This window comes from Archocentrus centrarchus, chromosome 13 (assembly GCF_007364275.1).
Source record: "Archocentrus centrarchus isolate MPI-CPG fArcCen1 chromosome 13, fArcCen1, whole genome shotgun sequence".
NCBI lineage: Eukaryota > Metazoa > Chordata > Actinopteri > Cichliformes > Cichlidae > Archocentrus > Archocentrus centrarchus.
The window spans coordinates 27287849-27305620 of NC_044358.1; the positions used below are offsets into that span (position 1 = coordinate 27287849).

The following is a 17772-nucleotide window of genomic DNA, read 5'->3' on the forward strand; positions in this document are numbered from 1 at the left end:
AGTACTCTCCCACAAGTTATATAAAATAAATCTGATTAACAATAAATATTGCCACGCAAATGTCTCACGCAAGGAATGTGTTTGACTGCACGGTTCTGTGTGACAAACACTATGGGAGCCAGTCACTGCTGCCAAGCCAGCACTGGGCCACTTGATCACTGCTGGGAATAGATAAGAGATGACAGAAAGCAGACAGAGACCAACCTCACTGCAACTGTACCTCTAAAAATACATGCAAGTTATTCATACTAACCATAGCTTCATACACCATAAAATTAATGATCTCTCACTGTGGCAAAATATTTGTTTATGGCATAGGTGTCTCACAAAAGTGGCATGCTTATTCACAGCAAGTGCACAAAGCTAGTCAGTGTTTACACTCACCATTCACCCATTTACACACATGGAAATGCGCCTATATAAAGAGGAAAATCGCTTCACCTACAGATTGCATTACTGGGGTCATGCAGCTGGGCCAAAATGCACTTTCTTTATAAACTTTCAAAAGATGAAAGATGTGAAATCTTACAGCCAGGGACTGACTGTGCACCGTCTCATCTCTGCGGCTGACACAGAAGCTGCGCGTAAGAAAGGGCGATATGAGTGCTGCAAGAAAGTATCAAGTTTCTGTGCCGGCAGTTGGTCTGCAACTTTTTCAGCTCCCAAAAATCTCTTTAGAAAGCTTCTCTGATCATAATGGATTTCCACATAACAAAAGTGCAGCTTGTGCTTTTCTGACAGGCATCCTCTTAGTTGGTTTATTTGTCCGTCTTCCAGAAAAAAAAAAAAAAAAAAAAAAAACTTTGCATGCACGACAAACATCACACACACAGCTGTGGTAAATCTTTCTTAGTTACTCACCTCCCAAAGTGTGAAAGAAAAGCACAAGTCCCACGAGCAGAGGGGCAGTGTCCCGTAAAACCATGGCTGTAGGTCGGTGCTGCAGATGTCCGTGCTTAGGTGTGTGTGAGAGGAGTCTGACAGGAACTGGTCCTCCTGGAAAACTGAGTGAAAGAGAGGAGTGGCGGTGCAGCGTGGGGAGGCAAATGATGCAGAAAGGGGCAGAGGCACGCTGTAAAGAAAGTCCCTCTGCACGAGTCATCCGAGAGCTGGTCTGAAATGTATCATATTTTAACTTTTATTATTAGATTTTATTTAAATAACTGTGTCTCGGACATTTCATTGCTCATTTATTTAGATGAATACACCAGAGATCCGATTTCCACTTAAAACGAGGTGTTCGTATTTTTTGCAGCGGGCAAAAAAAGGGAGGAACTTCAGAGAGAAGAGCAGGAGGGTGGAGGTCTGGAGTTAAATGCAGTGTGAAGTTATAATTTACAACTACTTTGTTGCTGCCAAGACTCAAATTTAATACATTTCCTCATCAAGAGTGCCATAATTTATGTTTTCTCAATAGGGAACCGTGACTGGTGAGGGATCATTTAGCGTGGCTTTTCTAAGTGGAGGCGTGGAAATTAATGTGAGAAGGTGTGGCAGTTGTCCCGCCGCTTGAATGGTCACGTCATGTGGTGCGTTTTAACTGTGTGCTTGGTGACCTGTGTAATCATTTCATAATGACATCAGGGTGTTTGCAGAGCAAAGAAGGTACTGGTGGAGAGTGGAGTGGAGGCAGGAGCAGAGAGAAAGATGAGGACCTAACTCTTGGGTGCAGCTGCAGAAGATCTGTAGCCTCCAAATAACTGCCAGTGGTAAAGCTGAAAAGCTTAAGACTTTATTAACTGAGTCTAACAACAGAACTTGGCTGCTTGCACATCTGGAAAGTCACCAATGCTGAAATATATATACAGGTTTTAGAGTAACACATGCTCCCATCCATACAATGTCTTTTTCAGGAAAAGCCTTCAATATTTCAGCAGGATGGTGCTCAGCTGCACACAGCATAGATCTGTTACAAGAGCGTGGCTTCATAGTAGAAGAGTCCAGGTGTTGAACTGGCCTGCCTACAGTCCAGACCTTTCAGCAACTGAAAATATTTGGCACATCATGAAAAGAAAAATATGACAAAGAAGCAGTTGAGCAGATAGAGTCCTGTATCAGACAAGAATGGGACAACATTCCTCTCCCAAAAGTCCAGCAGCTGCTCTCCTCAGATCCCAGATGTTTACAAAGAAGAGGGGATGCTACACAGTGGGAAACATGGCCCTGTCCCAACTTATATGAGACGTGTTGCTCCCATTAAATTAAAAATGAGTTAATTTTTTTTCTTCAAAATGGTACATTTTCTCATTTAAATATTTGATATGTTTACTATGTGAATAAAACATGGGGTTATGATCATTTGATTCTGTTTTTATTTATTTGTCACAGCGTTTCAACTTTTTTGGATTTGGGGGTGAATAAAAATGTCTGGTTTGCTCAACATTAAAGCAATCTTTTTTGTTCAACCCCTCAAATTAAAAATCCATATTAATCAAATAACTCTTACTTGAATATATTTTGGTACACAGCTAAAATAACAAAAGTTGTGTTTCCAAAAATATACAGACACAGCTGTATGACTCCTCCTGTGCACGCTCCATCCTGATCTTAATACGACACAAAAAGGGAAACGAATGAGACTGACTCCCAAAAAAAGCATGTAAAAGCAAAATGTCTGCCACGAGACATCATTTACACATTGCTGATTATGTATCAGCATCATGTAAATTATACGATGTCTCTCAGTGACTGCAGTCACTGAGAAGTAAAATACTCAGACTGTATGCAGGCATTTGAATGTCATGGTTTGGATATCTGCAGCATTTTCCAAACTGTAAGAGGGTCCCAAAGTACGCAATCGACCGCAATCAAAAAACATTCCTAGAGTAACAGAGGGCAGCAGGAAAATAACACTGGCAAGTTCCCATGTGGTTGTGGCTTGCTTAAACTGATATAAAATGGTTTAGGAATTCAGTCTGGCCAGATTGCCCCAGACACACACATTGGACAGTAAATGTGCCTATAAACTCAGACCTTTGAGTATATAAACAAAGTCAGTTTCAGGTCATTCTTGAGGCTATTATATCAGTGACTCTTGTTATGCTACAATATCTACAGCAAGTGTGGCTATTTAAGTATTGTAGCCAAAATATATTGGAATAAACTTGTAACTTTTAAAGTTGGGTCAAGCTTACCCCAGGTACACCCTGGACAGCTCGCCAGTCATGCCAGCCACTCCCGTTCACACTAAAGGTCAATTTAGAATTATTAACATGCGTGTCTTTGGATTGTGGGAAATCTGGTGTGAAAAAAAAAAGCATGAAGTTAGAACTGGCAGCTGATTTATTGTTGCCAAGATAAAACCAAAATTCTTGTGATTGGGTCTTGGATTATGATTGAACAGACTGTGCAATCAGCCGATTTCCTGCTGGAAAATTTCACGCTGATTGCAGAAAAAAAAAAAATCTTGGGATCTGATTTGATGGCGACCTAAACGTTGAGCATCATATCATGAAATGAATGCGTGTCATGTTTTCCTTCATTATTTTGGAAGCATTTCAAAAATAAGATTTACCTTAACATTTAAAGACACAGAGGCTCTTTGACATGATTTTATTTCTTCATGCCTAGAATTCCCCAGATTTTTTCCATCCATCCATCCATTCGCTTCCGCTTATCCGGGGCCGGGTCGCGGGGGCAGGAGCCTAAGCAAAGAAGCCCAGGCTTCCCTCTCCCCAGCCACCTCCTCCAGCTCATCCGGAGGGACCCCAAGGCGTTCCCAGGCCAGCCGAGAGATATAATCCCTCCAGCGTGTCCTGGGTCTACCACGGGGCCTCTTTTCCCCCCAGATTTTTTCTAAAATTGATTTTTTAAGGCCCTTTATGGCCTTGCTCACAGCTACTTTTCTGACCTCTCAGCACCATATGCACCAGCACGTAGCTCGGGCAGAGGTCTTTTGTCTGTTACAGGTGCCCAGCTGAAAACTAAAGTGGACAGACAGGACACGAGGCTCTGGAACAACCTGCCAGAGGAAATCAGGCTGGCAGAGTCAGTCACTTCCTGTAAGTCATGTCTTGAAACCTACTTTTATGAGAAGGTGTTTCCTGATATTATTTGAGTTTTAATTTGCTTTGAACTTTCTTTTTTCTTTTCTACATTTCTCACTTTTGTTTTATTCTGATGCTCCTGGTAAGCATTTTGGAACATTATGAAAAGTGCTTTGAAATAAAGTTATTATTAATAGTTGTGCCGTTATTGTGCATGTCTGATGCAAAGGCTATTTAACACCTTTCTCATATCACAACTCTGGAGACCGAAGACCGTTGTCAGCAGGTTTAATGACATTCAAAAGGGTGAAACTGAAAACAAGATAAACAATACAATAAAAATATGAATATATGCAGCATAAAATGTACTTTATAATGAATTTCCGCTGAGTGACATCCTAAATACTTCTATGTGTATAAAACTACACCACTGGCGCCATCTTGGACAACCTCGTAAATTGCAGGTAAGTTATGTAACAAAGAGACTCATTTTATGGTCAAATAATGAATAATTGAACTATAGCTAACACAAAAACAATGTTACAAAATTATTTCTTTGGTACGCACCAGCAATGCAACCTTGAACAAAGATATATGCAGTAATTTCGTCCAACCGGACATCATAAACTGTCAGTTGCCGCCATTACCGTTTGTTTGACTGTTACTGCTGTTCAATAAAGTTTCGGTTCAAATAAAATAACGGGTTGCCAAGTTGCAATACCTAAAAAGAACACATGAGGGCTTTTTGTCCTACATGGATGAAATTAGTTTCTGAACGCATAACATTAGCAACTTCGTAACAGAACACTCCCCGTCTGGCGTGAATAAACGCCACAAATTGAGTCTTTAGAAAACAAAACAAAACAAAAAACAGGTACCTTATGAAGGAACCAAAGCTACAATCTCTGAAATAGGTCTTACAAACTGTTTCAAAACATCTGATTTGGCTACCTTAATTTCTACTTTGCGTACCCTGTCATCTTTACTTGGAAACACCTGAGTTATGAGTCCAAGAGGCCATTCATTTCTTGGTACTTGACTGTCTTTGAGTACAATGACACTTCCTAAGCTCACATTAGGTTGGCTGGATTGCCACTTGCAACGTGACTGGAGAGTAGGAAGGAACTCTTTCTTCCACCTGTCCCAGAAGGTGTTTGACAGGTGCTGGACCTGACGCCACTGGTATCTGTAAATATCTGATGTTTTGAAGTTACCAGCTGGAGCCTGAAGAGGGATAATCTTCTGAGTTAGAAGAGCAGCTGGAGTTAAGACGAAAGGGTTCCTTGGGTCTGAAGAAACTGGGACAAGAGGTCTAGCATTTATGATAGCTGACACCTCTGCCATGAAGGTGATGAGAACTTCGTTTGTGAGCTTTGTGGTCTTGAGTTTAAAAAACATAGAGTCCAATATTCTCCGGGCCAGGCCAATCATTCTTTCCCATGACCCGCCAAAATGAGAAGCATGTGGTGGGTTAAAGGTCCAAGTACATCCATGTTCTTTTAAGTAGGTCTGTACAACTGTATTATCCAAGTTTGAGGGGATTTTCAGTTCTTTGCACGCACTAACAAAATTGGTGCCTCGATCAGAACGAATAGTTTTTACAGGTCCTCTTATTGCCAGAAACCGTCTAAGCGCATTAATAAAACTAGACGTGTCGAGTGACTCTATCACCTCAATGTGAACTGCCCTAATACTCAGGCATGTGAATATGATAGCCCACCTTTTGTTTTGGTTCACACTTCCTCTGGTACGTCGGGAAGACACAAACCATGGGCCGAACACGTCTAAGCCCACATTTGTGAATGGAGGGTCTGTTGCAAGACGGTCTGGAGGGAGGCTTGACATTTTTTGTGTGCCCAGAAGAGCATTAAGTCTTTTGCAGGTTACACAATGATAGATGACTGTGCTCACCTTTCTCTTGCCGCCCACTATCCACCATCCTGCAGAGCGTAGAGCTCCTTCAGTAAAGAGGCGACCTTGATGGTGAACCTGATCGTGATAGTGCTTTATGAGGAGAACTGCTACATGGTGGTGGCCTGGGACTAGAAGTGGGTTCTTTTCACCTTGAGTCAAGTTTGAGTCAGCAATGCGACCACCTACTCTAAGGAGTCCATTTTCATCCAGATAAGGGTCTAAGTTCTTGAGAGGGCTGGTTTTGGGCAGCTTCTCATTCCTTTGTACACACCTGATCTCTTCGGAATACACCTCCTGTTGTACTGCTTGAATCACAATGTTTTGAGCTTGTTTAGACTCATCCACAGTGAGTCCTGTGTCACAGTAATGCAAACCATTGCAACGACTGTTCTTGCTTAGTGGTGATTTGAAGTTGTGGATGATATGCAGTAGTCTAGAAAGAGCACGTATGAGTGACCTCCAGGTGGAAAACTTACTGAATCTATCAGAACCAAGTTGTCTGAATGAGGTTGTGGTTTTGAGAATAGTGACATGGGGTCTAACATCTGAGTCCATGCTATGGTCCACAAGATCGTAAGAGTCATTTGGGAGCCTCTGGGCTTGGAGCAAAAAGTCAGGGCCAGCGAACCAGTTACTAAGGGGCAGCTGGTATGCAGGGACAGAATGAATGGCATGGTCTGTGGGGTTCTGACTGCTAGCTACATAATGCCACTGGTTTGGCTGAGAAGATCTGCAGATCCTGGTTACACGGTTACTAACATAGACATAAAATGTCCTAGTCTCATTGTAGATATAACCTAGGACTACCTTACTGTCTGTGTAGAATGTAGTGTGATCTAGTTCAAGGTCAAGTTCATCTGCAATTAAGTCTGCAAGCTCCACTGCTAACATAGCAGCACTAAGCTCCAATCTTGGTATGGTTTGATCTGGGCATGGTGCAAGCTTCGCCCATGTCCTTCCGCATCTGTCACTCTTAGATAAGCCACTGCAGCTATGGCTTTAGTAGATGCATCTGAAAACACACACAACTCTCTTTCTGTGGCTGCTGAGGGAGAAATGTCTGTGTATGCTCTAGGAATGCTAAGGTCAGATAGTTCTTTAAGTCAGTCCTACCAGAGAGTCCAGGACTCTTCCATTTCTGGGGGTAATGGAGCATCCCAGTCTCCATTTTCAACTGTGAGTTCACGCAGAATGGACTTCCCCTGTATAGTGACTGGTGCTACAAAACCTAATGGATCATAAAGGCTGTTAATTGTTGATAGAACACCTCTTCTTGTAAAGGGCTTTGTCTCATCTGGGACACGAAAGGTGAAGCAGTCTCTACCTAGGTCCCAAAGGAGACCCAGGCTGCGTTGCATGAGGACTGAATCGGCTTCAAAGTCTAAGTTTTTTAAGTCTCCTGCATGATCTTGGGTAGGGAAGGCCTCTAATATTTCCTTCCTGTTGGCTGCTATTTTATGCAGTCTGAGATTTGATTTCGCCAGTGTGGCACGGGTTCTTTGGAGTAGGGACATAGCCATTTCAATGGTGGGAAGAGATTTGAGTCCGTCGTCCACATAGAAGTCCCGTGTGACAAACTGTCTCACATCTGGGTCACAGTCTACCTCGCTGCGTAGAACAGACTGCTGCAAGCCATATATGGCCACTGCTGGTGATGGGCTGTTCCCAAAGACGTGGACTCTCATCCTGTACTCCACAATGTCCTTGGAAATGTCATTGTCACGGAACCACAAAAAGCGCAGGTAGTTCCTGTCTTGCTCATGGACACTGAAACAATAAAACATCTGTTCAATGTCTGCTGTAAAGGCTACAGCTTCCTTTCTGAAGCGTATTAAGACACCTAGCAGTGAGTTGTTAAAATCTGGTCCTGTTAACAACACATTGTTCAGTGATACACCCTCGTACTTAGCCCTGCTGTCAAAGACAACCCTGAGCTGTTTGGGTTTACGGGGGTGGTAGACACCGAATAGTGGCAAGTACCAACATTCCTCTCCGTCTTTTAGTGGAGGGGCAATTTCTGCATGTTTGTTTTTGAATACTTTGTCCATGAAAGTCACAAAGTGTTCCTTCATTTCCTCATTCTTTTCAAAGCTGCGAACCAGTGACATCAGGCGCTTCAGAGCCTGTGGTCTGTTGTTAGGGAGCCTTTGGCGTGGCAGTTTGAATGGTAATGGAGCTGTCCAGCTGTTATCTTTGTCCTTCGTTAATCCTTCTTCCATTATTTTTAAGAAGGCATTGTCCTGAATGGAAGGTGTTTGAACACATTACATCCTAAGTGGTCCGGTTCACAAGTGCTGTCCACAAGCTGGGTGCTGAAGTTGAGTGGGACTTGTATGTCACAATGCCTCTCTTTTATATTGAAAACATTAGGGCATGGCTCAAACATTGTGGGACGACCTTTCTCAGTGGCATTTGTGAACAGAGTCTTTACCGCAAGTGTTTTGTAGACATCACCTACACACACATTTCCTACTATGACCCACCCAAGGTCCAGTTTTTGAGCATAGGGTGCGTTGTTAGGTCCACTTATCTGTTTACGGACTTTGTGAACTCTAATAATGTCCCGTCCAAGGAGCATTAAGATGGGGGCATTAGGGTCTAGATCAGGGATGAGGTGAGCTATTGACTTCAGATGGCTGTGATGCATAGCTGCACTGGGTGTGGGTATCTCATCTCTGTCATTTGGGATATTTTTGCACTCAATAAGGCTAGGCAGAGGAATGTGGACTGAACCATGTAAGGCTTCCACTACATAACCGGTGGCTCTCCTTCCCATCGTATCTTTAGTTCCAGCGCATGTCCTAAGTGAGTAGGGAGAACTGGGTCCACAATCATTGAACAGTTCAAAGAACTCAGGACGTACTAATGATCTGTTACTTTGCTCGTCATGGATAGCATAGAGCGTTACTACTTGTTTTGGGTGGCCTACTGGGTACACTTTAACGAGGCAGATTTTAGAGCATGATCTACCTGCTTCATTTGTGCCACAAACCTGGGTGCAGCTGGGGGTGATCTCCTCTGGTTCTATGGTGTCAGGCTCCCCGCCATGCTCTTACCGCAGGTTCAGTCTCTCTCAACCAGGGGGCTGGCCCTGGGTGGAGAGCAGTGCAGTGTTTCTCACTGTTGCACTCAGAACACTGTACCTTAACTTTACAGTCCTTTGTGAAGTGTGAAGATGAGGTACAGCATTTAAAACAAAGGTTGTTCTCCTTTAAGAACATTTTCCTGTCATCGAGTGTTTTCATGCGAAATGTCCTCCATTTTGAGAGGGGATCAGTTTTTTTTGCCAAGCCACTTCAACATCAAGTCCATCTCCTCACTTGCTGTTAGATCTAAACCCGTTATTGCATTTTCAAATGAGCACTTCTAAGCTCTGAAGTTTTGAGGCTTGTCATTAAACTGGAGCAGCCCTGTCGCTACTATTTCACGACGAGCAAAATATCTAATAAAGTCACTTACATTAGAGTCTCCTCCTGGCATGAGGGTCTGGCATCATAGAAGCTAGATGCTGCTACTTGGTTTGACCACTTGGCCGTGAAATCTTTATTAGTATGTAGAGACGAGATAATGACTGGGGGGTTTTGGGAGTTGTCAAGATAACTGGGAGGACAGACAGGAGTTTGCTGTGGGTCATCTTTTCCAGAGTGTAATGACTCATTGCTGGTGGGCTCCGGTTTATTTTGAAGAGCATTTTCAGCTTGCGATGGCTGAAAAGCAAAATTTTCTACCTCTTTCACAAACTTAGCTTGGCTGACGACATATTGTTCAGTACGTTCAGCTGTTACAGAAGGACATGGGTTGCTGCCTACTTCTATCTGTGAGGTAACAGCCGCTTCTAATGCCTCCGCTTCAGCAGTGACTGAGGCTACATCCTTTTCTTGTTGTAGAAATTCAATAGACGCCTCAATCTGGGCCTTTTCTACTTTTAAGTTCATTTCTTTAGCTGCAAAGCTGAAACGGGCTTTGGCTGCCTCAGCCTTTCCTCTTGCCTTGGCTGCTGCAGAGCCTGTAGAGGAGACACACGAAGCCTCGGACCGAGTCTTGAGAGATGACGCCTGTTTGGACATGGTGAAGTTGACTAGGTGATATCTGCAGGATCACTGCTGTGTGCCGTGCTGCACTGAGGCATAGTAGTGGTCTGCTTCACTCTAGATGAGAGGACTGCATTATCTTCTTCAGCGTGGATGCTGCCGTTTCACTGTGCCGTTATTGTGCATGTCTGATGCAAAGGCTATTTAACACCTTTCTCGTATCACAACTCTGGAGACCGAAGACCGTTGTCAGCAGGTTTAATGACATTCAAAAGGGTGAAACTGAAAACAAGATAAACAATACAATAAAAATATGAATATATGCAGCATAAAATGTACTTTATAATGAATTGCCGCTGAGTGACATCCTAAATACTACACTACTGGGGCGCCTGGGTGGCTTAGTGGTGAAGCCAGCGACCACATACACGCGCTGCGCTGCGGCGCAGGTTCGCGTCCCGGCCCGTCGCCAATTTGCTCGCGTGTCTTCCCCCGTATCTTTCCCTCATTTCCTGTCACTCTCCACTGTAGACAAAAGCCGCTGTGGCCAAAAATGCAAAAAAAACAAAAAACGACAGTACTGGCGCCATCTTGGACAACCTCGTAAATTGCAGGTAAGTTACGTAACAAAGAGACTCATTTTATGGTCAAATAATGAATAATTGAACTATAGCTAAAACAAAAACAATGTTACAAAATTATTTCTTTGGTACGCACCGGCAATGCAACCTTGAACAAAGATATATGCAGTAATTTCCTCCAACCGGACATCATAAACTGTCAGTTGCCGCCATTACCGTTTGTTTGACTGTTACTGCTGTTCAATAAAGTTTCGGTTCAAATAAAATAACGGGTTGCCAAGTTGCAATACCTAAAAAGAACACATGAGGGCTTTTTGTCCTACATGGATGAAATTAGTTTCTGAATGCATAACATTAGCAACTTCGTAACAGAACAATAGTAGTAGTAGTAGTATAGATTTCCTCATCAAGAGTTCCATTAGTAATGTTTTCTCAACGAGAGGCCATGACTGGTGCAAAATAAGTTAGTGTGACTTTTCTAAATGGCGTTGTAGAAGTGACATTCCAGAAATGAGCACTTTTAATGCTAGTACCTTATTACTTTGATATCACACATTATTAATACAACGGGCTGTACCAAGTTGTGAACCCAAAGAGAATTATAGACAATCTGAACAGACACAGGAAACAAAGAATTTGCAACAAAAAGTGTCCTGCAGCCTTTAAATGGTCTTTAATGATTGGGTGGCAGTGGTGCAGTGGGTAGGTGCTCACCTTGCAACCGGAGGGTTGCTGGCTTAAGTCGCTGGCCCGAGTCCCTGTCTGAGCGCATGCTGTCATTGTGTCCCTGGGCAAGACACTTAACCCACATTGCCTAAGTGTGAATGTGGTTGTGTGTTTGGTGGTGGTCAGAGGGGCCATAGGCGCGAATTGGCAGCCACGCCTCTGTCAGACTGCCCCAGAGCAGCTGTGGCTACATTAGTAGCTTACCACCACCAAGGATGATTGAGGTGTGAATGAGTAGTGCTTGGAATTGTAAAGCGTCTTTGAGTACCTTGAAGAGCGCTATATAAGTCTAAGGCATTGTTATTATTAAAACGATAGAAAATGAATCTGACCAAAGATATTTTTAATGATTGCTTCACCCTCCAGAGCAGCTAAAATAAAAACATTCTCCAGGTTCATCTTGATGGTTTGCATAGACGTGACCACCTGATTAGCAGATCAGTGTGTGTTTCAGTGCAACACTTCCCCAGACCTTACACAGACGGGCGTTTAATTTTAGTATTATTTGATCCCGTGTGAACCATCACAGTCTGTGCAGCTGGAGACCGATCAAAGGATGGTGCGACATGTCATGCACACTGATCTCTGTAACCTTCACCGCTGGAAAATACCACCATGTCTGCCAGCTGTTACTCCTGCCAAGTAGATTCCCTCTGACTGCAGGTCAAAGCGTTAGGCAAGTGAAGACGAGGCCTGCTTCTGACATACTGCCAGACACTGACAATCCTCCCTTTCCCAGAAGGACGGTGCAGTCTTATTAAACCACAGTAATGTGGTTTGATGTGCCTTGAAAAGAGGAAATGAAACCATTGTCCAGTACAAAATAAATGGCTGTTTTTAAGTGCTTTATTGAATTATGGTTGGACCAGGACATTTTATCAAGGTTATGTTCATGGCCTCGCAAAACTGAGATTTGTTTTTCTGTGTTCTCGGCCATGTCAGTAATCTATTCCAAGCTGCTTTCTTGTTTTATTTATTTTTATTTGGTGGCAGCTAAATAAAGAGTTCGTGAGAAAGTTTAGGGTAACTTTGTCTGAATGTTAAAACTCTGTGTTGGCGTGATTTGGTTTTTAGAAACAACCTAAAAAAAAAAGTCACCATCACTGGAATATAAGGTGAAGCAAACCACCACAAATGAAAGTTTTTAACATCACAGTTCAACATCTCCTTCTATCTCCGTGTGTGTCTGTGTGATCCGGCTGTAATGTTATGTCAGTCCCGTCTTGTGTTGTAGGAAACTGAGCACAATATCCTTTCTCAAGTGTCGTATCACTGCCACAGAGCAGCAAACAATTGCAATTGTTTGACCCTATATATGTGCTTTGCAGCAGAGAGATTTCCTGTAAAAAAAAAAAAAAAAAGAATTAAAGGTTTCTTTTAGAGTATCAAGTTATTATTATATACTCACGGTAATTTTTTAAGTAGCTTTCCGAATGACCATTTCAGGTTGATACAATACAGGACCATGTAAATCACAGAGTTGATGCTTTCATTTCCTTTAGGGTGAGGCACAATCCTTATGGTTTGCAAAGCAGACCTAGCTGTTCTCAAAACAGCGACATTGTTTTGCCACTCGAGGTCATTCAGTTAAGACTGAATCTTTAAGGCTGCCAATGTGGGTGTGCCACAAAGAGTGTGAGTACAGTATGGGAGATAAACATAGAGACATTGGGAAAACCCTTTTTTTCCAACAGCCCCTAAAAATTCCTCATGTACAAATTTCAAGAATGTCCCCTTTTTACCCTTTATTTAATACGATACATCCTGGACAGGGCGTTTGGGAATATCAGGGGGCCGCTGGGTTTGGGAATGAGGCAAACAGAAGGAGGGGGAAAAAAAGCACAGTCCCTTCCCCCACAAAGTTCCCAGCAACCGAAAAGCTCTGAAAGAGTTTATGAGGTCATTTTTCAAGTTGCTGACAAGGGAAAATGTCCAACTAGCAACTGTTAGATAATATCAATTAATCGCTAACCAATCTCAAGTCAATTTTTGTGTTAATAACTAAGTAAAATTGAGAGACACACGTTATTGTGTAATTTTGAACTATCTATCTATCTATCTATCTATCTATCTATCTATCTATCTATCTATCTATCTATCTATCTATCTATCTATCTATCTATCTATCTATCTATCTATCTATCTATCTATCTATCGATCTATCTATCTATCTATCGATCTATCTATCTATCTATCTAACCCCGTAATTCTCTCACTGATTCCTAAAAGTAGTTTACAATGAGCACACATAAAGATCTTAGGCAGCATTTGGGTTACTGTAGTTGCACATGTATAAATTATGATAACATTGTATTGTGGGATTGTTACATTCTCTGTTCAATTGTGGGAATTCTTGAGGACTGCTACAAGTTTTCCTGTCAGGATTCAGACACTCAAACAAATGCATGATAAATAGTTAATATAGCACACTAGCTATAGGTTGGGACACAGCCCTGGAGTCTCCTTGTTGATTAGTAGCTGGCCAGGTGCTGCATGTAATGAGAGATGTTACAAGAGAGAGATGTGGCACAGAAAGAACACGGAGTTGAAGTCTATGGAAGAATTCCACAGTAACAAAGAGATTGGAAAAATAACTTTTTTTTGGCTGGCAAAAGCTCTTAAAAAACCTCATTGGGCAAAGTCAGAAATTTTTTTAAGTATTTGTTTGTTTTAATACCATTAAAGTTAATTTAGATAACACTGCCCAAATAAGTGTTCAGGTGCCTGCTGAGTGCCAAGACTTGTTGAAGGACTTTGGTGCAACCTCCACAGAGGAAAAGCTTGTGGATTGTACTCTCTTGTGTTTGTTTTAAATGTTAAAAGTGTGAAGATGCTGGCAGGTGGAGTTTGGTTTTAGTAACCAGGCTAGCTGTTTTCATATAGTAAAGGAGAATTTAATTAATTGTGCTGTTATTATTAATCTCTGGCTCTCTTCCACAGCATGTCTTTTGTCCTGTCTCCCTCCCTTCACCCCCAACCGGGCAGGTGACTGCCCCTCCCTGAGCCTGGTTCTGCCGCAGGTGTCATCCTGTTAAAAGGGAGTTTTTCCTTCCCACTGTCACCAAGTGCTTGCTCATAGGGGGTCGTTCTGATTGTTGGGTTTTCTCTGTAATTATTGTAGTGTTTTTATCTTACAATATAAATTGCCTTGAGGCAACTGTTTGTTGTGATTTGGCGCTATATAAATAAGCATGAACTGAACTGCTGTTTAAGGTAATCAGCAGCTAACAAGTGCTTTTAGGGTGTCATATTGTCTTTGGGGGGGCTTTTTGCAGGGGAAAGATGGGGGAGGACACGCAGTAAATGGCGACTAGGTTGGGATTCGAAACCTGTGCCGTCTACGCCACCACACGGCGTATATGGTCACTCACTCAACCGCTGAGCCACCCTGGCGCCCGGTGCAGTATTTTTTTTACATGTTCCTCAGAACATCAGCTGATGCTGCAAATCAGTCAACACACCTTAGATATCATCATAACATATTTGACCATTCAGTTTGTCTGTATTTATCTTTAAATAAAGTTATGGCTGGATTTGACTGGATTTGAACCTCATTACAGAATGCTGTATTTTACTTGGAGAAAAATTAAAGAAAGCCTGCAAATTACATAATTAAAGCGATTATCAAAACTCTGCCGGTGCCACCGGAGATGCCACAATTTGAGCCAGCAGTTAGCTGGCTGCTGATTTGTACTTAACCTACAGAAAAAGAAAGCTGCATTAATCTAAAAAGAAAAAACTTAATAAAATGCATTTACCAAAATGTCAAACTACTTCACAAATATATATTATATATGTAAGCCTTTGTTGTTCAAAAAAAATTACCTTTATCTCTAGCTCAGACTCTACCTTTCTCTCATGCTTAATTTTACCTTTGAACCTTGCTCCTGGAGACTTCCTGTCCTCATGCATTGATGTGCCCTTACCATGTACCTTGTGCGCACTATTCCTCACTGATTGATGATTGCACACTTCTGTTTATCTCACAAGTGCACAGAGCAATGTGCTGCTGGGCCAAGAAGACCCTAAAGGAAGGAAAGAGAGGAAAAGGAGTCATTCTTTCCAAAGGGCACGCTCAAGAGCAAGTTGTTTTGGGGGGGTAGTCTGCCATACATGAGAGACAGCTATTGTCTGATTTGCTACAGAGGATTGGGGTGGGGGGCTTTTCAGCAGCCACTGGTATGGTGAGGGGGCTCGGGGAAAGAGTGGGAGGCAAATCTGAATTTCTTCTAAACTCCGTCACAAGAACAGGGAATGTGACAAAGAGCCACTTTCATAACCAACATGGGCCAAGAACTGAGCATTGCTTCACTATGGCGATTATATGTAATGGTGGCATTAATCATAATAAATCCACCCACTGACATGTTTCTTCAGTGTTTCAGCCTGGAAAGATTTTTGCATCAATACAAAAAGATAGGGGAGACACAGAAAATATTAAATAACTTCAATTTGTTGTTTCATAGCATAATTGGAAATGAAAATAAGAATAAAAGAAGCCTCTTAAACTGGGAAAAATTCACAAATAAAAAAAAAGAATCAAAAGATGAGTTTAACCTGTTTCTAGTTGAATTAACTTGTTTCAAGGCAGAGGCAAAAAAGACAAAATGCTGCTGGACAGTTAGAAAAATTATACTAAAACTGAAGTTGCTTCCATAGTGTAGTGGTTTACACATTTGCTTAACAAGCAGAAGATCTGTGGTTTGATCAAAGGAGGAGACACAAATCTCTTTGGCACTGTGTCAGGAAGGGCATCTGGTGTTAAAAATCTGCCGAATCAAACATGCAGAGCTGCCTGCTGTGGCGACCCCTTGTGAATAAGGGAGCAGCTGAAAATAGCCTTTCAGCAATACTTAAAAGATGATTAATGGTGTATGTTGTGTTATGTAGCGTCATGCCACTCCACGCCACTAGGTGGCGCTGCTGATAAAATGAAAAATGGTAGGCAGAGTGAGAATGAGAATGTTTACATATACCTTACGGTACTGTGCTCCTTCGTTTTTAGGTTTGTGCCTGATGTGCTACGTTGAATAAATGCACTGAGATATACAAGAACGTGCTTTACTTGTCACACTACTACAAATTGGCGACGAGGGATCCTGCGTGTTTTTTTTCTGCCGATGTTTTTTTTTCTTCCTGCTGAATTAGCATGGCTGCTAACGTTCATCCACCACCGTTGTTTTTACCTTGCCCAGGAGAACCTGCTTTACCATTCAACATGTGGATGCGTATGTTCAGCAATTACTTGCTGGTAATTAATGCAACAGGGAATGCTTGGCCTGATGCCCGGAAGAGAGCGACATTATTACACTGCTTAGGAGCCGAAGGTCAACGAACTTTCTACTGCCTAACAAACACAGGTGACACTTTTTCTTCCGCTGTTGCTGCTTTGGAAAAACACTTCTCGCCTAAAGTCAACATTGTTGTAGAACGGCATGCTTTCAGAAAGCGAACACAAGCACCACATGAGACAGTTGAGCAGTATGTGACTGCCTTACGTGACCTTGGTTCTAAATGTGACTTTGATGATAAGACAGAGGAAATGATCCGTGATCAGTTAGTCGAACACATTTCCAACTCCAGCATAAGAGAGAGACTTCTGCTCGAACCTGACCTGACATTAGATAAAGCTGTTACTCTCGCAGCACAAATGGAATCCGCAGCTTACCAAGCTAAAGCACTAACAGTTAACAGCAACAGACATGTCCAAGCCATACAATCTCGTTCATACTCAGCTACACAGCGTAATAAATCTGGTGTTCGACCTGTTAAGTCACCTTCTGCTACATCAACGCCTGCTAAAAGTTGCTTTAGGTGTGGTTCAAACAAACACCTTGCTAATGCTCGCCAGTGTCCAGCTGCTAAAGCTACATGTAACCTCTGCCAAAAAGTTGGTCACTTTGCTCGTGTCTGCTGCTCATCTAAGACAAGACAAGTTCGTGAAGTTCAGCTACCAGATCTAACTGTGCTATATTTGGGAGACACTTTGCATGCATCAAAAACCCTACAGTGTGACATTGAATTAAGCACGCCTACTTCACCTACCAAGACCCTTCGTCTCACTGTCGATACAGGCTCTGCAGTTTCCATACTGCCTCATCAAACCTACAAAGAACACTTCAGTGGAACACCACTGTGCCCCCCTGACCTCCGCCTAGTTACTTATACAAAGAAAACAATCCCTGTACTAGGCTGCTTACAAGTTGAAGCAAGTAGAGGAATTACTACTACGCCAGCTACATTTTTTGTTGTAAAACAGGGAACTCCTCTTCTTGGCCGTGACTTGATGGAGACACTGCACATCTGCATCGCTGGAGGTGCTGTTCTTCCTCCATGCACTGCCCCTGCTGCTCCCGTGATGACAACAGATGGATCACCTACATCGCCCATCCCTGCTGCTCCTGATATAGGCTGTGTGAAATCCTTTGTTCATAAAGTAAAACTAGATCCTTCAGTTAAACCTGTACGGCAGAAGCTTAGACGCCTTCCTTTCGCAGTGAGAGCTCCAGTTGCAGCCGAACTGGACCGCCTCCT

At 42.5% G+C, this 17772-nt stretch overlaps 1 protein-coding gene across 1 annotated transcript in view; it reads right to left on the minus strand.

Annotated features, from left to right (window-relative positions):
• The window catches only part of mcamb (melanoma cell adhesion molecule b), a 52305-nt gene extending 51285 nt beyond the window's left edge, over positions 1 to 1020 (minus strand). Inside the window, exon 1 of the mRNA XM_030743695.1 lies at positions 862 to 1020. Within this exon, the coding sequence (XP_030599555.1) occupies positions 862 to 925 (64 nt within the window). The 5' untranslated portion in view covers positions 926 to 1020. The remainder of the gene's footprint in view (positions 1 to 861) is intronic.
• Between the last annotated feature and the right edge of the window lie 16752 nt (positions 1021 to 17772).